The sequence below is a fragment of the Rousettus aegyptiacus genome, unplaced genomic scaffold (genome assembly GCF_014176215.1).
Source record: "Rousettus aegyptiacus isolate mRouAeg1 unplaced genomic scaffold, mRouAeg1.p scaffold_m13_p_12, whole genome shotgun sequence".
NCBI classification, from domain to species: domain Eukaryota; kingdom Metazoa; phylum Chordata; class Mammalia; order Chiroptera; family Pteropodidae; genus Rousettus; species Rousettus aegyptiacus.
Window position 1 is genome coordinate 58,370,981 of NW_023416287.1, and position 25,046 is coordinate 58,396,026.

The 25,046-nt window shown below is 37.6% G+C and overlaps 1 protein-coding gene across 2 annotated transcripts; it reads left to right on the forward strand.

Moving 5' to 3' along the window:
* Positions 1-4,413: 4,413 nt before the first annotated feature.
* Positions 4,414-17,445, forward strand: HRH4 (histamine receptor H4). Of its 2 annotated transcripts, XM_016119951.2 has the most exons (3): positions 4,414-4,689; positions 10,959-11,122; positions 15,760-17,445. In XM_016119951.2, the coding sequence occupies exons 1-3, from the start codon at positions 4,494-4,496 to the stop codon at positions 16,573-16,575; spliced, it is 1,176 nt and encodes a 391-aa protein (XP_015975437.2). In that variant the 5' UTR covers positions 4,414-4,493; the 3' UTR covers positions 16,576-17,445. The 2 variants fall into 2 exon arrangements, with proteins under 2 accessions (XP_015975437.2, XP_015975531.1); XM_016120045.1 differs by lacking the exon at positions 10,959-11,122 and having other exon boundaries at positions 15,760-15,995.
* Positions 17,446-25,046: the final 7,601 nt, after the last annotated feature.

Sequence of the window (25,046 nt, forward strand, 5' to 3'; positions counted from 1 at the left end):
GGAATCATTTCTCAAATAAACCACTTGTACAGAACTTTGTCTCAGGATGTGCTTCTGGAATAATGTAAACTCAGACACCTGTCAACTTCGCTGCTCCTCACCTGCTCTGGAGTCTTCTCTTTTGGTTTTGAATACACTCTCATCCCTGAAGCAGGTTTAGGAAGTTCTTCATTGTAAATCTTCAGTAGAATCTGGTCAGTAGTGTGGTGAGAGGGTTGGATATTATTCCTTTGGTCTTGTGACTTCACTCTCTTGGGTGACACATGGAGCAAGACCTCACTACATAAGCTTTCAAAAGTGCCTCAAGTGAATGCTCACTCAGACTTAATTTTCATTTTTTCTTCTGTCTCATCCTTGAAATCTTTCTTCTTTGACCACTGCATTTCTTACTAAAGCGCTTGCACTTCCACTTCCTGGGATTTTATTTTTTAACCACCCCCCCCCACCCCCGCCAATAGAAAATATCAATACTCTTCTAGGACTAGAGTTCACATCTCTCACCTAGCATAAAGCAGACAGCTTAATTACATGCAGTGGAAACTTGAAGCTGTCTAAATTGCTAGATACAAGATGATAACTGGGACTTTATATTTTCTATAAGAGGAAAATTGTGCATGCGCATGTGTGCGTGAGGAGGACATGAGGGTGAAAAATTATGTCAGTTACTGCTTTTTTCCTAAAGGATCTGGAATTTAACTGCACTAATGGTGACATGGTAAGGCAGACTCGAACCAAAATGACAATGTTTACAAAGCTGTAGTATATTGCAGAAAAAGGATCCAATATAGCACCAGCACAATCCAAGTCTGCTTCACAACAAGGGTTCTGAAGAAGCCAGGCCCCAGGTTTAGGTGTCTTCTCTTGGTAAGGGTCACACATGTGTGCTTCTTCTCTGGGACCAGGACCCACTGACAGGTGCATGAAACACTTTGAAACCACTTTGCTGGTCATATAGGTATATTCTTGCTGCATAATCGGCCCCAACAGCCCAGCCCTCTGAGGCTTCATAGAGACCAGGTGCAAATCATCAGTCTCAGTTATTGACAAACGATGTTGAAAGCTGGAACAAACTGGGCCAAAATTCCTAAGATCCATGGTTACAAAGCAATACTCTTAATCAGGACATTTCATGTCTTCATCAGAGGGTCAGTGCCTTGAAGGTAATTTAGCAACTCAGTTCTATTCCAGGTCTTCTGGAATTAGTACTCACAGCATAGTTCAGCTCTTATACCATGATCAAGATCTTTTTAAGGTATAATGATACTTCTTGATTTGACAGCAATTACTTGCCTTAAAGCATCATGTAAGAACATAGGCAATCAAAATGCACCAAATTCCAAACCTCTGTAATAACTAATAAGGGGTTGGTATGAATTTAAGTAGATAGCTGAACAACCTGATTATATTAGTACAGAATAGCACAAACTTTCTTATATTTTGTATTAACCTTATAATTCTTTTGTCTCCCTGATTTAATGGCTGTCTGCACTATTGAGAGAATGAGAATACTAATTATCATTCATCAAATCTGAATCTTCTTCAAACCAATTCTTGTCCATAGGGGTAACATCATGAGAGGGGTTAAATTTGATCTCACAATAAATTTGATCAACCACCTCAGTAATATCATAAATTTTATTAGCTTCTACAATATTAACTTTATTTATGATTTCTGTATTATACCATATTGTAGAATCATGGATACATGGTACAGTATAAATCAAGTGTAATTAGATATTATTATTATGTCCTTCCCAATGAAATTTACCTTTCTCATAGGAATATAGGTTAGAGACCCTGTCTCCGTTCTTCAGGATTCCAAACCTCTTGAAAACAGCTAAATCCCTTTTCTCTGGTTACATGATTTGATGCATAGTGTTTCCCACTGAGACCTTTCTCACAATTGGGTCCATCTAGTCTCCATGGGGAGCGGTCCTCTAGTCATGTTTAAAGTTTGTCCAATATCCATGAATTATAAAAAAGGAACAGTTAGCACTCAGTTGTGCCACTAAAGTTGTCAAAGAGCACATCAGTGGGTTGAATTCTCCAGTTACAAATTTCCATAGACTGTGTGGTCTGTATGGTTCCCATGCTGTGAGAATCCCTGGCCGTTGGGCCTGGGATAGCTCAGATTACACTTGAATTAAGATATCCAGGAACCCAGCTGTGTTGATACGGCAAGCTCAGTCCCATCTCTGATTCTTGCCTTAGTGTCTGCTCAAACTGCAAGGCCCACTTTCCCAGTGCTGTATTGCTGTCACAGTTGTCATCCGTGTCTTTCCTCCTGGAGGAGGATGCTTTGGAGGTTCCGCATTTGCTCCAGGAATCTCTTTTTTCTTTCTTCCAAAATATCTTTCCTCATTAAAAGTGAATTCCTCCTCATTAATTACTCCTAGCCCAGCTCCTAATTATCCCAAGGCTCTTTTTTTTTTTTTTTTTTTTTTTAAGCAGGCAAAAGCTGTTTGGTATACCAGACCTGTTGTATATTGAATAATAACTTCATTCTTACAATTAGGAAATAAACTTGGGACCCAACAGTGATGCCTCTCTGAGGCTAAGGTCCTATGAGCAGTCCTCACTGCTAAATAGGCTTTGTTTTGGCTATGCCTGGTGCTTCCCATAGCTATCCACATAGAATTTCTGGCTTTTCATCCTCAGGAATGTGGGCACAGAAAGTTAGACTAAATTATTTTCTTTTGTCAATGATCCAAGTGTCCCAATTGTCTCTCCACCTCTTTATAGCTTTCCAACTATAATAATAGGGCAAAGAGCTATTTTTACACATAATATTTTGATAGATGGTATGTGCAGAAGATGAACTTCTACTGTTGTATCCCAGTACCTTAAACTTTCATCATCAAAATTAATGACCAGGCAATTGGTCATTTAGATTATTATTGATCAGTGTTCTCTAAAAACTGGATATATATTCCCAGAATTTTCTTCTTACCTTGGATCTTCAATAATAGCTCTATCCTGTGTCATGGGAATTAAGAGACACAGCCACATCAGTATTGTTCCATATAGTTGTACTCGGAGTTTCCATCTGTTCATCCATTTTGAGGAAACAGACCACTCTCAGAAGTGTATGTATACTCATTGGGTTGGCTGTTGTCCTGCTTACTTCTTGGTTATTCAAAAGAGATGATATTGGCAACCAGAGATCTTCACCCAGTGGGATTCCAAATCAAAGTTAAGAGAGAATAATACTCTTTTGCTCTATGCTTATCTTAAGGCACCAACATTATATTTTCCATTTTGTATCACCCATTTATTAGCTACCCTCCCCTTAGCAATAATTTCACCTTTCATTCATTTATCATTAGTTTAAATCCAAACTTTTCTCTCTAATGCAGGTTCCTCTGGCTAAGTCGCTGGGCTGATCTATGGTGCTGGTAACAGGTTGAGATGTTCTGGAGTTTTGTCCAGTCCCAATCAATGAGGTTATCTCTTTCACAAGGCAAAAATATTTGCAACTGTCAGCCCCAATTTAGCAAGGTACAGGGAATAGATACTTCATCTTATCATCTCTTTGGAATTTTTTGCATTATGTTCAAAATCGTGTGTGTGTGTGTGTGTGTGTGTGTGTGTGTAACCTTGTTTTAGAAAAATACCATACTTTAGGACCCTGAATGATAACTTTGGCTTTAGGTACATGAGATCCACTATAGAAAAAGAAAATGAGGGTGAAGTAAGGAATACTTGTATGTAAAATACATCCCTTATGACTTTCATTCTGATTCTACCACAAATTGTCTATCCAATTGTCTATCTAATGGAAACCCATTTTTAGTCCTCCTCTGCAGCACAGAGCCCTGTCCAGTGTTCCCAGCCCCATCTTCCCTTTTCAGAAAACCTACTGGGATACTACTGGGATACTACTGGTTGTCCCCTCCTGCTCTGTACCCTGGAAACTCAGGACAGTTAGCTGGAGCAACTGCATGGCTCACTGAATTTTCTTCCCTTCTCTCATGTGGACAATGGCTAATGCCCAGTGCTTTGAAAACTATTGTTTCATGTATGTTGTCCAATTTTTTTGTTGTTTCAGATAGGATGGTAAATTTAGCTCCTGCTATTTCATCATGATCAGAAGAGAATGTTTAACAGGATCTATATTAGTTTTAAAAAATGAATCTCATTTGAGCCCTATTTCTTACCTATAGAACGTACCAAATATATAATATAGTTCTACTAATAGAAGGTGGGTGAATCAACATTAAAATGTTTAAGATAAAAAGTTCACTGTCTTTTGTAAAAGATAAAGTAAAAGATAAAGTAAAAAAAAATACTTTTTTTTTTTTTTTAGTGTCAGTTAAAGAGAAACTGTTACCACAGATAATCTTGCTCATCAAGAATCAGGAAGTACTGATACCAGCCTTAGATTGAAAAATGTTGCTATGGGTAGAAGATATATTTTAGGTTTACGATTGGAAACATAATTGTCAGAATTGTCTTTCTGGATTAATTTGCTATACTGAGCTTCATCATTTGATATGATGTCAGCTATTAACAGCACAATTGCTTTACCACTAAGCACTCGCATTACTTTAGCGTTTTTAATGGCCGTACTAGCTTTTGCCATAATGCTAGGAAACGCCATTGTCATTTTAGCTTTTGTGGTAGACAAAAACCTTAGACATCGAAGTAATTATTTTTTCCTTAACTTGGCCATTGCTGACTTCTTTGTTGGTAAGTTACATCTCTTTATTTAAGATAATCTTTTCTAATTATAATTTATTTCTAAAACCTTAACTTTTGTTATTTCAAGGGACTATATGAAATTGGGAATGATTAAAACATATTTGGGGATTAAAGTTTAGGGGAGGCTATATAGCACTTTAGGGAATATTATATATGTGTATGTATGTGTGTGTGTGTGTGTGTAAATAAGGTTTGTAGGAACATTTTCATCTGAAAACAGTTTATTTATTTTTTTATAAAATAAAACAAGTTCAGAATATCTCCAAAATTATTTAAGCTAAGAGTTATTTGTTTCTGGAGCTATTTCCTTGCATGTTTAGGTTCATAAGTATTCTTGAAGCATAGTTTCCTTAGTACTGCAGTATTGGAGTAATAGGAAATAACGTGTATGCTGGTAACCAGCACAATCAGAAAATGGGATATTCGGATCAATTAAGTAATATGGCTAATAATAAAAATACTATTTTATATGGTATAGAATATTATAAAATATACCAATACTAAACTACCTTGCACATAATACGGTATCATAGCATTTTAAGAGATCATAGAAATCAAATTAACCTTTCTTTGAAAATGTACTTTGTAATTTTTACTGCTTGATGATCATTGATTTTTAACAATGCTTATAATAAGTGAATGTGCAGAAGTGTCAGCTGATGATATTGTTTTATAGGAGTTTCTAGCATAATTTAATCTGTCATTGTTTGTAGCTACATAAATGCTTGCATTTATATTAAAATAAAATAAAACTCATGAGATGCTTAGTTTATTGCCTGGAACACAGTGTGTATCTTCCTACGTGTGGGCTCTAGCTAGCCAGTGTGCAAAGGCTGTGTGGATACAGTAGCAGGTGAAGTCAGAGTAGTAGGAATCTATAAAGTGAAGGCCCTTAAATAATAGTATGAGTCTGGGCTGGGATTTATTCAGAAAGCAATATGGAGATTAAGAAATTTTTAAAGCAGGTGAGCGATTGGCTAGATCGAAGCTTTACATTAGAGGCATCAGAAGAGATGTCGGTGGGAAAAGCTGGAGCAAGGGTGGGGGTGGAAAAGAAGTTCATGCAGCAGAGCTGCAAGGATGGGCTTGCGCAGGAGAAAGAACGAGGAGTTAGAGATGGAGTTCTGGGGACTAAGAAAAATATAAAACTCTTAATAGAAAAAGGGAGCATTTTGGGAGGGTAGCTTATGCTTTCAGTGTTGCGTCAATAAAACTGATGAAAGAAATTTCTAGCTAAAGAGACTGATTTAGGAGTCATATAGAAATGACAGAGTCACAAATAAAGGTGACCGATTTTTTAAATATTTCTATATTCTAACCAATATTCTAACCAATCTAGAAATATTTAAAAAAATGCAACAATTTCCCCGCTTCTCTCCTTAATTCTGCCTCTTCAGGAAATCAACATTAAGAACTTGATGCAAATCCTTCCTTATCATTCTCTATGCTCACATAAGCATGTATAAATATACAAATGTATTTATGTAAACATAAAGAATATTTTGCTATGAATATATGTATCACTTCCCTCCTTCACAGAACTGTACAACTTTTAGATGATACCACATACTTACAGTTGATTATGTGTTTTGATTAACCCAAACGGAATAAGGCCCTGAATACCTGATGGTAGGGAAGGATGGGGTAAAACTGTACCCAACCGAGAGCCTGAGGCCTAACGCTTTTGAACAAGATGATTCCAGATAAGAACAAAGTGTTCTCTGTGTATGGACCAAGGTCCATACACATCTGTGTATGGACCAAGGTCATCATCATGGCAGCCCCACCATCATGGGTTTGAGAACCACAACATAAAGATGTGGTTTGCCTCTGAGAAATAGCTCTGCATATGTAGTTATACACCAGACCTGGTGATCCCCCTCCATCAGCAGGTGGGTGGGAAAAGAGATGGCTCTGCTGCTGATAAGAGCAGTCAGACATGGATCAGTTTCTATTACTCTAACAGTCTCATCTTTCATATAAGCCCTATACCCTGCCAGCTTCCTCCAGAGGTCCACTTATTGAACACAATATAGGCATACCCCAGAGATACTGTGGGTTTGGTTTTAGACCACCACAATAGAGCAAGTATTGCAATAAAGCAAGTCACACAAAGTTTTTGGTTTCTCGATGCATATAAAAGTTATGTTTATACTATACTTCTAGTCTACTAACTGTGCAGTACCATTATGTCTGAAAAACAATGTACATACCTTAATTAAAAAATATTTAATATTAAAAAGTGCTAACCATCATCCGAGCCTTCAGTGAGTTGTAATCTTTCTGCTGGTGCAGGGTCTTGCCTCATTGTTGATGAACTCACGGTTATCACTGAAGCACAGTGAAGCAAGGTATGACAGTATTCACATGACAACGTAAGAATTAGGACAGTTTCTGAGAGCTTGTGGTAACAAAATTTGAGTTTTATGTCAACACTCTTCTTTCTCCTTTGTCATGGTCAGAAGTGCGCCTTTCAGCTCTGAGCCTGGAGGACCTCACAGCGGCAGTAGTGGACCAGAACAGAGTTCGTGAGAGGTGTTCGGTAGCTTTAAGCTAGCAATTCTTAATATTCGGGGTCATGAGACCTAGAGCTCCAGAACCATGTGGTGATGGCAGGGCAGATTAGAGTGTCACATGGGCTAAGTATTGTGGGCTTTCTAGCAGAATGCCCTCTTCTCGTGTTTCAGAACTGGCCTCCTGTAGAGAATCTAAATTTGTGGCACCTGAGTAGCATTCCAGGCCGAACTGAGTGTTGGAAAGCAAAGATTTATTGAGGAAAAAGTCCAGTACCAGCTACACTGATATAAACAAATCTCATCTGTACACTATTCTAGGGGAAAATATACTCTCTATATTATATCGATATCTATAAAATTGGTATCTCATGACTGTTATTTTCATCTTCTTTACATCTACAATTGGCCTTAATGGCTTACATGACCTTGTGATAAATGGCCCAGATAGGGTCTTCAAGGTCAAAAGTGATTGCTGCTGACAGAATCTGAACCATATTTTCAGAAGGCATAGTTTGTCTGTAGTACCTTTATTCCACAGTTTATCACTCTTTCTCTGAATGAGTCAGCTCAGGCTGCCACAACAAAATACCACGGTTTGGACTTATACAATAGCAATTTACTTTATAATGGTACTGGAGGCTAGGAAGTCACAGATCCAGGTGCCAGCTGATTTGGTTCCTGGTGAGTGCTCTCCTTCTGTTTTGTAGATGGCTGCCTTTTTGATGGATCCTCTGAGTGTACATGGAGAGAGAGCCAGCAAGGACGCTAATCCTGTTGGGTTAAGGCTTCACCTTTATAACCTCATTTAACTTTAATTACCTCCATATAGGCCCTTTCTCCAAATACAGCCACACTGGGTGTTAGGGCTTCAACATGTAAATTTTGTGGGGGACACAAACAATCAGTCCATAGCATCCTCTATGCACTACTCATTGTTATGCGCAGAGTATTTTGTTGGCTCCAGGAATTCACTGGGTTTTTTTTAGCTCCCTCCACCTTTTTTTGATTGTCATTTTCTCACGGACAATGTAGCTTCTTAGCTGGCTTCAGAAAGAAGAGGCAATACCAGATTGGTGGCAATTTTCAAGCAAACTAGAATTCCCGATCTTTATCTATTTATTCATCAAATACCAATTTATTGTGAACTAGGAACTCTTGAAGGTGCTGGGGATATAGCAGTGAAAATACAGGCAAAAGTCCCTTTTCTTATGGTGCTTCTATTTCAACCGGGGGGTGGGGTGGTGGTGGGAGGGAGTGAGACAGACAATAAACAATATAAACAAATAAAATTACATAGCATTTTAGAGGGTGATGATTGCTATTGAAGGTGGAGGTTGCAATTTAAACTTCAGGGGTAGGGTTCACTGATCAAGACGTCTTTGAGTAAACAGGAGGAGCACTCTGGGGGAAAAGCATTTTATGCCCAGGAAAGTGCAAGTGTCTGAGACAGTAGGGGTGCCATGTATTTGAGGCCAGAAGGGCTGGAGCGGACTGAGTGAGAGGTAGAGGGAGTAGCAAAACATGAGACCTGAGGGATCGGGGTCAGCTAGGGTGGACAAGTCAGTCTTACGAGGCTCTTCTTTTCAGCCTCTTTCCCTTTTTTTCTGTCCTCTCTCTGTTTCTTCACCAACTTCCCCGTCTTCGCGACCATCTTTTAATATAGTTTGTTTTCTCTCATAGCCACCTCCCCTTAATTCGTCATGCCAAAGGCTCATTGCTCGATTCAAGGAAAGGGCTCTTGGTTTTACTTACCAAGACCCAGAAGCGTGACTCCAGAGTGGAAGTTGTAGAAACATTTTAGAGCGGGTGTATCATAGAAATGTTTTCGATTCACAGTTTTTGAGACTCCTTTGGAATGAGCTGCACATATCTCTACCATTCGACAAGACAGGAACTGAGCATGGCATTTATACTAAAAGAACACAAAGTGACAGCAGGCTTTCATGAAAACCCAAAAAATAAATAAGCCAGAGCCTGTTTTAAGCTAACTGCTTAAAACACACTCTCTTTTATCTACTCAAAAAGTGTGAGCAAAAAGATTATTTAATCACACTCTCCATTTGACTTTAAACTGACAGGCGTGTCTGTGATACAAATGATTACTGCCACTGCATTCTTCTTTTTCAATCTGTGGAGGAAACGAGTGTGTGTATGGAAAATACTCATTTGGGGAACATTGGAAGCTATGACTCCGGGTCAAAATATAATGAATGCCTCTGTTTTGAAGATACTTTGATTTATCTCGGGTGAACCGGTGACTTATTGAACACTATAGGAGTGTGTGCACCCCCTTTGATATGGAAAGCACTGTAAGAAGCTCAGTTTTTATTAAAAATATAATTGAAATATAAAACAAGTAGGCAATTTGGACTACATATAAGAACTGATAGCACAACTCTTTATCTCTATGGTATCTTATCTCATTTTTGTATGTAAACCTAGGTACAGGATATGAAATCTGCATTTCTTTCCACTGGTTTTTAAACCACATTGTTAATCCTTCCCTTTCATTTTCTTTTACCTTTACTGTTGGTATTTACAATAGGTTAACTTGATTCTGAAATAAAAAACTCTAATTCCTGCAAATGCCTGATAAGATATGAAGATAGTCAACGAAATAAGATTTCACCTGAGCTTCCACTTAATAGATTGTTTTCAGTGAGTGGTGCCACCTGTCTGAAATGTCAGTGCAATTAAGAACCCTCACAAAGCTGAAGGAAAGGGAACTCAGTTTAGTCATTTTTCAGTTAAGCAGGTTTGATGCCGAGTGGCATCGCTTATGTATTTGTTCATTCAGGGAAGGGTTACTGTAAAATCAGGGGTTCTAAAATCTCATCGCCTGGTTTTGTATCCAATCTTTCACTTGCTAACTGGGTGGACCTTGAGATAATTATGTCTCCTTTTTAGAGCTTCAGGGTCTTCGTTGGTTAACTCAGCATGGTCCCTACCTCACAAAGTTTCTGTGAAGGTTAAATGAGATGATATCTGAAACTCACATAACGCAATGTCTGGCATGTGGTAATTACACAATACATGTTAATGGTTACTAATTTATTTAAGTTAAATGCGCAAGCCATTTTGGTCAACTCTAGATGTGAAAAAATACAAAAATCGAATTACAACATGGTCCCAATCCTCAGGAGAAACAAGTTAAAAAAAGATGACAATATATAATAGAATGTTTTTGTACATGAAAGAGAGGGAGAGAAGTAATGTGCCAGGAGAGCGCAGGTGGCAGAGGAGTCACTTCTGTCAAGGAAGTTCCAAGAAAGATAAGGAGAAGGAAGTCATTTTTTGAACTGAGTGAAGAATGAGAAGAAAGTAAGTAGACTTTTCAGTAGAAGACAGAAAGACATTCTAGGAGGAAAGAATGCTGTTGGCAAAGGCGAAGAGATATGAAAATGTGGGATATGTTTGAAGGAAGGGTGGCCCATCCTGTTTGGGTTGGATCCTGAACATAAGATGATTTGTACTGTTTGTGGCTGGAAATATATGTCAGGATCTGAACTTAATTTGGAAAGTAATAAGGAGCCATCGAAGGTACAGTGTTTATGACAGCTATTATAAAAATGGTAAAGAATGTATAGGAAATCAGTCCTGAGTTGATAAAATATTATGAATTTTTAAATTATAATCAAGCCATTTTTGGTAAATTCAGATAGATCATTGTGTTGTATACTTTTGCCTTTTTGTTTTCATTGATATGTGCTATTTTCTTACCCTTATTTTTTCCCTGTACAGGTGCGATCTCCATTCCTTTGTATATCCCTCACACGCTGTTTAGTTGGCATTTTGAAAATAAAATCTGTGCATTTTGGCTTATTACTGACTATCTTTTGTGTACAGCATCTGTGTATAACATCGTACTCATCAGCTACGATAGATACCAGTCAGTCTCGAATGCTGTAAGTCAAACCATTAATTTATCTTCCTTAGAAGAGTATATACTTGTACATTTGGGGTCCCTAAGCAAAATTGGTTAAGTCTAATTTTCCATTTAATTGACAAACCCTAGAGGAGCCTGATTATCCTTTTGTTATCTGGCATTAAGTTCTCACTGGCCCTTAGTGAACATTTCTGCATCCGACTTGGGTAAGTCAATCCCCTTTGTGCTACTAAAATGAGAAGGCATCAAAGGAAATCCAAAGCAAGTTGTCAGAAGTGGTATGCTGAGTCTATAGTAGATTGGATATACATGAAGTTCATAGTAGGTTTATCAATTTTACTCCTTAGACAAACTGAGGCCTAAATATTTTTCTCAGGATAGGACTTGGTGGGCAAGTAGAAAGACTCTCAGTCATATGAATGTCACGAGAAAACCAATTTCAAAGCAAAAGGCAGCATACAGGGAAGCTATAGGTATAAAGTAGAACCAACCAGAAAGGTCAAATCCCAATGGCAGTTTAAGACACATGCCAAATAAACCTGAACTTAGCCAAGTTCATTAACAAGTTAGTGACAAGTCTTAAGCAAGCTAAATTTATCAGCAATGGAACAAAGGAGAAAAAACAAAAAACAAAAACTATCCTTGATGCAATCGAGGACAAAGAGTGAAAGGTGGAATTATGGGACAGGGATCTGAAATCTTTGAGACCTAAATGGAAAACTTCCTTCACACCTGAGCCTAAAACTTTGGGGGTCTGTTGTGTGACAGGGATTTTACTAAGTGCTGGGATAAAGAAATGAATCCATAGAGTCTCTATTTTTGAGGCACATAATAGTCTAATGTAGAGATGGGTTTATAAACAAATGAGTTCAGTACAATTAGCTAAATATGGTGCTGGAGACTTTGAGAGGACAGCGACACCTATGGCTTGGAAGGTCCGTGCAGTTTGGAGGCAGACAGGATTGGGAAGGTATATCGGACAGGTGAGGATAAACTGCTGTAACAGAGATGCCAAAATGCTGAGGTTCAAATAGGATATAAGTATATTTTCTCCCACAGAAGAGTCCAGGAATGATGGGAGGCTCTGCTCTAGGAATTCACCCAGGGACCCAGGCTAGTGGGGCAGCTCTGCAGCCTCTAGAGAAAGGGTCAGGAAACTTTCTATAAAGGGAATTATAGTCTCTGCTGCAACTGCTCAAATCTGCAGTTATAGCACCAAAATAGCCATAGGTAACATGTAATAAAAGGTGAGGGACTTCACTGTGTTCCAAAGAAACTTCATCAATCCTAACAGGTGGTGGCCGCACTTGTTCTATGGACAGTAGTTTGCTGACCCCTGCTCTAGGTCATTGTCCTCCTCTGCACAGTCAAAGCCAGGTTGTTATGACTGTAGGTTCTAGAAAGGAAAGGCAAAGGGCAGAAGTCTAAGGCAAAGGATTTTCTTTTAACCAAGTAGTGCAGAATCACACAATCATTTCCACTCACATTGTATTGGTGGAAGTTAGTTACATGGTCCCAACTTGCTGCAAGGAAAGCTGAGAAACATGGTCTCTAGCTGAGCCTCCATACTGCCAGGAAGAGGAGAAGGATGGAGTGGCAGGACAGTCAGACCGTTGGCATTGGGTAATTCATTGGCACCAGAGTCCACTGCAGTTTGTACTAGAAAGATTATGGAGAGAGCGCAGAGCAGTTTGGATGAGCAATTCAGATGTCTATAATCTCATATTTCTCAAATGGCAGGGTTTGACCTATTATTGAGTCATGAAATCAGTTCAGCGGGTTGTGACCGGTCACTTTTTTAAAATTAAAAAATACAGAAAGGAACAGAATAGAATAGAATAAAAAAAATTAGAGTATAAAATATCAGGGTACCTTGCGCGTAATAAGGGTAAGTATTGTTTCATGAATACTTTTGTCTGTATACTTGGTTAAGATAGAGAATGTATTTCTTACTTTAGGTCATAGTCAAAGTGTTTGAAAAGCAGTTTCAGAAAGCCATTTTTCATTTCCTTTCTTTCTGGGTTAGTATTTCTTTTTAATCTTCATTGAGTATTTCTAGGACTTGCTTCACTGAATGTCCAAACTCTCAAGTCTACCTCAGGCTTGTGGAGGGTATTAGAGAGCTGCTCAGTTAGAAAAAAGTTCTTAGAAGTTACGGAGAGATGAGGAGTGATGTCCAGAGGGAAAACAGGTGTTTTTTTTTTTTTTTTCTGGTCTTGCTCTAAGGAATTCTCCTGGCAATATAGGCTATAAACTTGGTGAGGGCCAGGTCAGCTAGATTCTGGGTCTCTAGTACATAGCACAGAGTCAGGTGTGTAACAGGAGTGCCACACGTGAGTGCATGAAGGCCTGAATGAGGTGCTCAGGTAGCATTTACACGTATGTTGGCTAAAAGTTCCAACACGGCTGTGTGAAACCGGAAGGAATCCTTCAAAGCCCACTAGGGCTTGCAGAAGTGCTCAGGGGGAAGCTGGGCTCTTGCTGTAGCTGAAAGAAGAGAGGACCATGTGATTGGCAGGGTGAGGTGCTGAGCCTGGGAAATGGAAATCCGACTAATTTTGAAAAGAAAGGCTCAATGCAGAAAGTACATAAGATTACGGTGCTCGGACAAGTTTTCTGCAGGGGCATATTCTGGGACTAAAACAAGAGTGGGTGGGGAAAAGTAGAACAGTGTAGCTAAAGGCGATGGAAATTAAAATGTATGCAGAATTAAGATAGCAAGAGGAGAGTATTTCCTTACCCGCAGATGAAAAAAGAAGATCGATGATAAAATCAACACCAAAAAAATATTGTTGCAGGGTAAGAGACAATATTCTGAATAACGGACATGATCTGTCATAAGTGAGCACTGGAAAACCGACTGATTATAGGGAGGCCACTCTACTGTCCTGAGCCTGGATTCAAGCAATGCTTGAGCTGTCTATATGTCAAAAATGCTGTGCAGATACAAAGAGATTGGTATCATCTTCACAATTCTCTTGGATGTCCAGCATATTGCATCATATTATTACAAAGGCTCAACAAAGCAATTTAAAAAACTAAATGCAGTTTTATGACCATCTGGGTATTGTTACCATCTTCATAATCATTAGATTTAGTGCAAGAAATGTATTAATTAGTGGCATGAGAAACAGTAGGCAAAAAAGCCTATCGTATGTGGGAGCTTGAGATCAGCACAATATGCATTTTAGTTTATTCTCAGAAACACCAGTAATTTTTTGGGGGGTGGGAGTTGGGGAAAACCACTTCCCTGCAGTTTGAAAAAAATAATTCAGTTTAAAAACAAAAACAATAAACAAAAATAGTTCCCTTTTTATTGTAGCCCATTGGTGAGCCTTTTCCAGTACGTAGAACCCATCAAAAAGAGACAGTGCTAGGTGACGTTGTACTCTTGTAATAAAAATGAGAAAAACTCGTAGAATAAGACTTAAACACTCACAGAGAAAATAGTATGAGTGATAGTTAAAAAGGAGGCATGTTGCAGTTTCACTGGGTAGAATGTTTCCTTTCCTCTAAGCAAGGAAGTCAGAGAAACCTGAACATTTGAGCTGGAAAGAATCTTTCTAATCTAAAAGAGGTTGGGAGAGGTTGTCTGTTACAGGCCCCCTTACAAAATTCTTGGTTTATATCTTTATCCTTCAGTTAGAGTGGATGGTCTTTAGATTTTTTATAGACTATATTTTTGACAATTTTAGGACGTATCGAAGATCATGGGTTCTGTGATCCAACAGCAATCCTCATTCACAGAACCTCATTTTTTCTTATAGAAGCCTTCCTTGTGACTGAGTGGATCTAGAATATTCTTCACCCTTAAAAAAAAAGACTGTGCTCTCACCATAACATGTCTTTCAAAGTGGCTAGCCACTGTAGCTTTGACACTGTTTTTGTCATTTGGAAACATTTATAGAGAAAAATGATTTGTTAATCCTTGATAACACTGTAGTATCTCCCCGCAGCTGGTTTAAATTTCTTTTTTATGCATCTTCTTGGAAGTGATATGAGAGTTTTTCTTTCTCTTTTTGATCCCACCTTAAGGAATCGGCATAAATCGCAGAGTTGAGTGCTCCTATATTAGAGTCAGGAAAGCCAGTTGCTTTTAAACTTTTTCAACTGTGACTACAGTGAGAAATACAATTTACAATGTGAGTCAGTTCGTGCATTTTTCTCTATATACATATATCTATATCTCAGAGAAAAAGTTTCATCAAATAATACATACCCTAAAAAACAAAACAAAACAAAAACAAAGAGCCCAATACATACCCTTATGATGTGTGATATATTCTGACATTGCCTATTCTGTTTTATTTTTAAAGAAATGCTGGTTATGACCCAGCTGGCAGATGGGGAAACACTGTGAAAGGGTGTACCTAGTGTCAGTTGTTTAAAGTTCAGATTTTGGCATGTTCTACAGTGTCAAGAGGTTTAACCTCGAGGGTTACAGTCTTCCCCTTAAAAATCACTAAGAAAATCTGTATCTTGGTCCAGGCTCCACTGAAAGTGAACTCTTTGTCCTGGCCCACATCATGTTCCTAGGTCTAGTTAATAATGTTCTAACCTCTTGCACGTCCCTGAAACTCCTGAGGGCCTAGAGTATGCTTTATGTAATCGACATATGTTCGTAATACTAAAAATGATTTATTTGGCCTCTTTTAGGTAACTTACAGAGCTCAACACACTGGGATCTGGAAGATTGTGGTTCTGATGGTGGCTGTCTGGGTGCTGGCCTTTTTAGTGCATGGGCCAATAATTCTAGTTGCAGAGTCTTGGAAGGAAGAGCAGGGGCATTGTGAACCTGGATTCATGTCAAATTGGTATGTTCTTGCCATTACATCAATCTTGGAATTTCTGGCACCGGTCTTTTCAGTGGCTTATTTCAACATATATATTTACTGGAGTCTGTGGAAGCGTGGGCAATTCAAAAGGTGGCAAAGCCATTCTGGACTCACTTCTCCTGCCTCTTCTAGTCACTCTGGACACTCATTAAAGTGTGAACTGTCTTCAAGGGCATCTCTCACTGAACAGAAGGAGAGAGCAGTATCCCTTCGTTTCAAGAGACAGAAAAGAAAGAGTATTTTCTTGTTTTCTATAAGAACCCAGAACAACAATGATATAAATACTTCCAAAACAGGTTCCGTTTCCGCCTCAGATAAGCTAGGTTTTCACCGAAGGGAACATCTTGAACTTCTCAGAGCTAAGAAGTTAGCCAAGTCACTGGCCATTCTCTTAGGTGTTTTCACAATTTGCTGGGCTCCTTATTCTCTGTTCACATTTGTTCTTTCACTTTATCCCCCAAATCGGCGCCCCAAAACAGTTGTGTATGATATCACATTTTGGCTACAGTGGTGTAATTCCCTTGTCAATCCTTTTTTGTATCCATTGTGTCACAAGCGTTTTCGGAGAGCTTTCTCAAAAATATTATGTACAAAAAAGCAACCCATGCTATCCCACAATCGGTCAGTGTCCTCTTAAAGATAATTTTATTGCTTACATATGTTTTAGTCTTAATGTCACCTAAATGAATTTAATCTGGCTTTCGTCTTTCCTTTTCCACTCTACTAAAACAATCTATAAAATCATAACACTTGAAAACTTAAAAACAAATTGTAACCTGAAAGTCAGTGGAAAATTATTCTGGTGAATAAAATGTAATTAGAAATTGACACTAATATTTTTGTAAGCTCATAGCCACAAAAGCACCGTATTTTTCTTAGTCATCATCTCTTTTTTTTTTTAATCTCGATATAACATTAATTGTGAAAGTCCAGAGCTTTTTTCCCCTCTATGTTCAGTGTTTGCTACACTCTTAACTAAATTTCCCTTTTTATTTTGTAGTGATGAAAACTGGTCAAGTTTTAAAACCATTCACTAAAGCATACAACAGAAAAAGGAGCTGTATGGCCCTCTTTACTGGTGCTGGGCAATTCTGTTATGCTCAGTGTGCAGGAGAGTTGGGATTTGAATTGGCAGGAGCAGGGCGTGAGGGAGTGCTCAGATGAGAGAGAGCAGGGCACGTGTACTTCCAGACTCTGTATTCCTAATCCCAGGAAAGAAGGAAGGGTGGGATGGTGGAGGAAAGAGCAGGTAACTGCAGCTCTGAAAGGTCTTCAGTGAAGGTACCTTGGAAGCCCTGGCAGTCATAGGGTGAGAGGGCGAGGGACAGGCAATGGTCACCAACAGGTGGGAAGGATGGATGACTTTCCCTACCTTTTCATACCCCCTTCTCTATAATTCCACATCAGCTAAAACTTCTCTGTGAAAAAATATGAAAGAAATAGAGAGGCTGATATAATAAAAGGACCACATGATTAAACCTGATGTACCTGGTATACATTCATGAAACTTAAGGTGTCAATAATTATTAATAAAATACATTTCTTATTAATTTGGTGTCTTTAACTTGTGTGCCCACTGTTTTACATTGCAGTACTCAGAATAATTATTTTATTATGCAGTTAATGTAAGTTGTGCCTTACTGATCAGTCACATTTCATTAATCTGGTGATGCTTTGTTATTTTGTTATTATTGTTTTTTTCAGTGTTCTTTGCCTGTCTTGCATAACATTTCATTGTGATTTCATAGTTAATTTCATCTCTCCTAAGAGGTTTTATCAGCATTTCTTCTATAACTTCTCAGAGTTTCTATACAGTTTAGTCATTTTCATATTTCTCAGACCTTTTAAACCTTTGATTAATTTCAAACACTAAAATATGAAAATCTTTTAAGTATATAATGATTATAAAAATGCACATAATTTTTATGTACACTGTGCCTTACGTTAAGTTCAAAATAGAAGATACATACTTAATATTTAACAGTAATTTTTAAAATTTGAGAAATAAATATTCACAAATGCACAACATTTTTAAAAAGTTGTTACTTCATCAGCTGTTAGTTTTAATATTTATAAATTAGTAGTTGTGAATTTCATATATATGTGTATATACACACACACATAATTAGGAGTAAGGTGACTAGCAAGGTGATGAAAACAGAGAATTGCAACCCTTACTAGGGACAGGTCATTATAAGCTTAAAATAAGAAGAGACTTGCTATAGCAAAATTGTAATGAACGTTTAGGATTCATAGAGACAAACTGAGACAACAATGACTGAAAAGGGGAGGATTCAAAGATCTAAATTCTCAAAGGGGAATGGAGATAAGGAACACACAGAAGAAAAGGGATAACTGTATATATATAACTCTCTTTTACATATTCATAATGGTAAGAACATGCCAAAGATTCAGAACCATTGTATATAACATAAAACCGAAAGGACCACAGGGAAAACACACAGAAGCCACAACCAAAATAAAGAAAACAAAAACACAAGGACAAGGAAATGATGGAAACACCAGCTACCAGAAAGCAAAAAATAAATGCTATAAGAGGACTTCATATTTCAATAAATACCATAAATACCAATAAAAAGGCACAGAGTTGCATATTGGATCAAAAACCAAAACCCAACCAAATGCCGCCTCCAAGAGATGCATCTCAACTCCAAAGACAAATATAGACTCAAAGTGAAAGGGTGGAAAATGATATTTCAAGCAAATGGCATTCAGAGAAAAGTGGGAATAGTGATACTAATATCAGACAAAATAGATTTCAAAATAGAAAAGATACAGAAAGGTACTGAGGGACACTTTATAATAGTAAAGGGAATCATGCACCAAGAAGACATAACATTATTAATACCTATGCTCCCAGTCAGGGAGCCCTTAAATATGTAAAGCAATTACTAACAGGACTAAAGGGAGAAACAGAACAAAACACTATCCTACTAGGGGACCTAAATACCCCACTGTTGGATATGGACAGATCATCCCAACAGAAAATTAATAAGGAAATAACATCCTTAAATGACACACTAGAACAACTGGACATAATTGACATTTACAGAGCCTTCCATCCCAAAACAGCTGCTTATACATTCTCCTCCAGTGCACATGGAACATTCTCAAGGATTGACCACATATGGGGACACAGAGATAGCCTCAACAAATATAAGAGGGTTGAAATCATACCAACCATGTTCTCTCACCATAACGCTTTGAAACTAGAGATCAACTGTAAAAAGAAGGTAGGAAGAACCACAAATAAATGAAGATTAAACAACATGCTACTGAAGAATAACTGGGTCAGAGAAGAAATAAAAAGAGAGATCAAGCAATACATAGAAACAAATAATAACAGTACAACATATCAAAACTTTTGGGACATGGCAAAAATGGTAATAAGAGGAAAGTTCATATCAGTAGAGGCTTACCTCCAAAAAGAAGAATGAGCCTAAATAAACAACCTAATGCTTCATCTTAAAAAACTAGAAAAGGAAGAACAAATGAAGCCTCAAGTCTTCATAAGCAAAGAAATCATCAAAATTAGAGCAGAAATAAGTGACATTGAAAACAAACAAACAAACAAACAAACAAACAAAAAACCAATAGAAATAATAAATGCAACAAAGAGCTGGTTCTTTGGAAAGGCTAATAAAATTGGCAAACCCCTGGCTAGACTCACTAAAGAAAAAAGGGAAGGGACACAAATAAACAAAATAGGGATGAAAGAGGGCAAGTTATGACAGCCACTGCAGAAATACAAAGGATCATACAAGAATACTATGAAAAAGTACATAATACCAAATTTAATAACCTAGAAGGAATGGACCAGTACTTAGAAAAATACAAACTTCCTAGACTGAATCAAGAACTGGAAAATCTAAATAGATCGATCAGCAATATGGAAATTGAAACAATCATCAAAACCTACCCAAAAGTAAAAGTCCAGGACTGGATGGCTTCACCAGTGAATTCTACCAAACTTTCAAAGAAGACTTAATACCTATTCTCCTCAAACTCTTTCAAAAAATCAAAGAGGAGGCAATACTTCCCAATTCATTTTATGAGGCCAATATTACATTGATACCTGGTAAAGATAACACACAAAAAAAGAAAAGTACAGACCAATATCTCTCATGAACACAAATGCAAAAATTCTAAATAAGATATTAGCGAACCAAGTACCGCAACATATTATACACCACGATCAAGTGGGCTTCATCCCAGCGGCACAGGGATGGTTCAACATATGCAAATCAATTAATGTGATACACCACATAAGCACATTAAAAAATAAGAATCATATGATCATATCAATAGACACAGAAAAAGCTTTTGACAAGATACAGCACCTATTTATGATCAAAACACTTAACAAAATCGGTATAGAAGGAAAGTACCTTAACATAATAAAGGCCCTCTATGACAAACCCTCAGCCAACATTTTACTTAACGGTGAAAAACTAAAACCCTTCCCTCTCAGATCAGGAACAAGGCAAGCCTGTCCACTATCGCCACTATTATTCAATATAACATTGGAGATCCTAGCAAGTGCAATCAGGCAAGAGAAAGATATAAAAGGCATCCATTTAGGAAATAAAGAATTCAAATTGTCACTATTCGCAGATGACATGATTCTCGACATAGAAAACCATAAAGAGTCCACAAGAACACTACTAGAAACAATAAGCAAATACGGTAAAGTTACTGGATACAAAATCAATGTTCAAAAATTCATAGCATTCCTATACTCTAATAATGAAGTATCAAAAAAAGAGTGGAAAAAATAATTCCTTTTGCAATTGCAACAAAAAGAATAAAATACCTAGGAATAAATCTAATGAAACATGTGAAAGACCTACTATGGTCTAAACTACAAGACCATATTAAAAGAAATCAAAGGAGATACAAAGAAATGGAAGATATTCCATGTTCTTGGATTGGAAGGATCAACATAGTTAAAATAACCATATTATCTAAAGCATTACACAGATTTAATGCAATCCCCATCAAAATCCCATCAGCATTTTTTTTTTTTAAGAAATAGAACAAAAAATCATCAGATTTGTATGGAAGCACAAGAGATCTGGAATTGCCAAAGCTGTCCTGAGAAAAAAGAACAAAGCTGGAGGCATCATTTTACCTGACTTCAAATTATACTACAAAGGGTAGTAATCAAAACGGTATGGTATTGGCAGCAAAATAGACATACTGACCAGTGGAACAGAACTGAGAGTCCAGAAGTAAACTCATATTTATATGGGCAAATAATTTTCGACAGAAAAGTCAAAAACATACAGTGGAGAAAGGAAAGCCTCTTCAATAAATATGCTAGGAAATCTGGAAAGCCACATGCAAAAGAATGAAATTAGACTGTTGTCTATCACTGCACACCAAAATTAACTCAAAATGGATTAAGGACCTAAATATAAGACTTGAAAGAATGTCCTTCCTTCCTCGAACACACCTGAACCTGTCTGATTGTGGATGCTAAGCAGGGTCTGGCTTGGTTAGTACTTGGATGGGAGATCACCTAGCAATACCAGGTGGTGTGTGTGTGTGTGTGTGTGTGTGTGTGTGTGTGTGTGTGTGTTGGTGTGTGTAATTTTATTTAAAAAAGACCTGAAACAATAAAATGCATAGAAGAAAACATAGGAATTGCACTTAAAGAGGATTTTATGAATTTGACCTCAAAGGCAAGGGAAGTAAAAGCAAAAATAAACGAATGGGACTATATCAAACTAAAAAGCTTCTGCTCAACAAAAGAAACCATCAACAAAGTAAAGAGATAACCATCTGAGTGTGAAAATATATTTGCAAGCAAAGCCTCTGATAAAGGCCTAATATCCAAAATATACAAAGAACTCATATGACTCCATAACAACAAAGAAAAAAAAAAGACTATTTAATACAAGTGCATGGCCAGTCCTTAGGTTGCAGCATCTGACTTACGAGATAAGAGAAAAATAGAGCCATCCAGTTTGGTTAATAATGAGCATCTCTGCAGTTGCATCCTGCAGGAAAAGTTTGGGTAACCATTTGTTAACCAGAGCCTAATTGAACACAGGGAAGGTAAATGTCCAACCCCATCCCACTCTAGCCATCCTGACCCAGTTAAGTGTGGAGGGAAAAAAACAAAATACTTTTGAAGTTCACAATCCAAAGGCACACTAAAAGAAGGAGACCTCATCATAAGACTATGGAATATCTCCCCTACCCCCATACCTCACCGCCACAATACTAAAAGCTTATTCACGGCAGTTCCTTTTACACAGTACATCATCTCTGGCTATCAAGAAAAAATTACAAGACATTCTAAAAGGTAAAAAACACGATTTGAAGAGATAGAGTCAGCATCATAACCGGACAGGGCAGGGAGGTTGGAATTATTGAAACTGTAATTTGTTTTCAACTCAGATGAATACGCTAAGGGCTCTAATGGAAAAAGTAGATATCAGGTAAGAACAGAAAGGCCATGTATGCAGACAGATGGAAATTTTAAGAAAAGTGTAGGTAAATGTTGAAACATTTTTCTGATGTTCACCTTTACCTAAAATTTCCAATAGTCAAGATAAATGTGTAAAAAATATGTTTTTTCGTATTGTCAACTAAGAACTAATATCGATTAGGTGTTTTATCAACAACAAAAAAAGATTTATTCAGGAAAAAAAAAGGTTACAACCCAGTGCACACTCTGGCCTGTGCACACTCTGGCCTGTGTGCCAAAATGGAGGGGTATTTGTAGAAGGGAAAAAAAAGTTAGAATCATAGAGGTTTATTATAAACACAGAATTCTTCCTGTAAGGTTCTATTATGTAGAGTGTGAGAACTTCTCCCATAAGCCCTAGCTCCTCCCATTGACCCTCCTGACTGATTATGTTTGCTTAAAGTTCCAGTTAGTCTTTAACCCTCCATAGAAAAGCACTTATCAGTTCCTTCTTAGAAAATGGAAGACAAATGGTTTTAAAATTGTTACTCCATCCTTCCTGTGCCCTTGCCCCAATCTAGGGCATCTGGGTCATGGCTGAGGTGGCAGTTAAGCAACTGATTAAATGTTCTGCTTTTTCTGGCTTCTTATTTCTGGAATCCAACTGTTTTGAGTTCAGTACTTATTTTTGAGTTTTGTTCTGGTTGACAGGGCTCAGGCTGAGCTAAAGGTCCTAATTATTGCTGAGCTAAAAATAGCTCCCAAGGGGCTGCAGTCTCTCTGGTATGGAGTTGGACACCATGATCTACCCTTCAGTATTATTTACTGTGTAAACTTTCCTGAGCACCAAGAAAAAATGACCTGGAGTCTGAAGGGCATACCCCTCTATATTACTCTTCGGGTTGAGGAAAATGTCTGCTGCTTTGAGATAATAATCCCAACAGGGTTCGTACTGTATAATGTACTGGAGGACTAAGTTAGTCAGAGTCCTCTCCTTCAAGGAGTTTGTACCATTTGGCTTGGAATCAACAGGGACATGCATCCAAATGCATATTGCAGTGAAGTGACATAGAATATTGAGTTGTTTCTTTTATAGTGATATTTGTAGGGATGCAAGAGAGGATGGTGCCCCTACATACAGCTCTACTGCTGCAGAATTGCCCTGCTTGGTCATATATCTTTCCAAGCAACCTGGTCCTTCCATGGCAAGGCTGTGTAGCTGTTCTCATGGACTGGTATAGACAAAGCTTTGACTGGAGAAGGCTAGAATAGGATTTACATTGATAAAGACATGCAGAAATTATGTGTGGTGCTTCTGTGCCTGACAGGATTAATTACCTTATTTCTTAGAACACCTGTGTAAAACAGATACTGTTGTTATTCCACAGACGAGGAAACTAAAGGATAAAGAGAGTACATGATTTGCCCTACATGGTACAATCAGCAAGTAATAAAGCTAGAATTTGCACTAAGAGTTTGAAATTAGTCCAGATGCTTAAGCCCCATCCCATATTACCTCTCAGCATTTGGGAGATCTTTACTCACTTCTTGCACACAGGGAAGTTAGTGAGTCAAAGCTTTTTGAAGGAGGTGAATGTAAATGAACTAATCAAAACTCCAAATGAAATCAAGTCAAAACAAAACAGATCCAAATCAACAAAACCCAAATTTGTCTTTTTTTCCCCTTTCAAAACATCAGTGTCTACTTTTTCCACTAGATGGCAGTAATTCCACATGGTTTCTCTCCCTTTTATTTCAGTTTGAGCAGCCACTGAATAATAAACGGGTAATATTATTTTGTGTTACAATTTAAAGAAATCTGATAACAGCTTTCTCAGTTGTCAATGTTTTCTATTGAATTAAACTCATAAAATTAGCTAAGGCTACATCAACTCCATAAAAAAACAAAACAATGACTTCATCTTTTCCCCCACTAGAAGGTAAAGCCACCCAAAGATGCTCGCATACCAGCATGTATGTGCATCTCCCCACATCCATACCCTACGCACATTTTACTACCTCCATACACAAACACACACACACACACACACACACACACACACACACACACACTGATACCCACACACAAACACACACACACACCGATACTCACACACAAACACACACACACACTGATATACACATACACTCCAAGAAGAAATCCCTTAAGACTATAAGGAAAATATGTTTTTCTGTGCTAATTTCATTAGTGTCATTTGCTAATCTTTTCTTTGTAAAAATGTTACAAAATATGGCTTAAACTCACAGCATTTCAGGACCTACAAGCTTATAAAAATATTTCTTCAAAATTCACTAACAATAGTAATTCTCATCTTATCTTGCGTGTACACAAATCTATGCCCACTTTTCTTAAACTTTTATTTTATTGCTATTTCTTACACCTACCCTTTACATTTCTTGGTGATCCCCTAAGGTAATGGTCCATTTCTCATCATAAGAGTCAATCCCAAAGTACTCAGAACTTTAATAATAGTCAGAGGCAGCTGTAAACTTAAAATCCTTTAACTTCATGTATCTTCACAAAGACAGAATCTTCTATCTCCTCCATTTAAGAAAGCACCAACAACTGGCTAAATTTGGTGTCACAGCTCAGATCTAGTTGATGCTCAGCCCCCAAAAGAATTAGATTCTTTTGTAATTGTATGATCAGG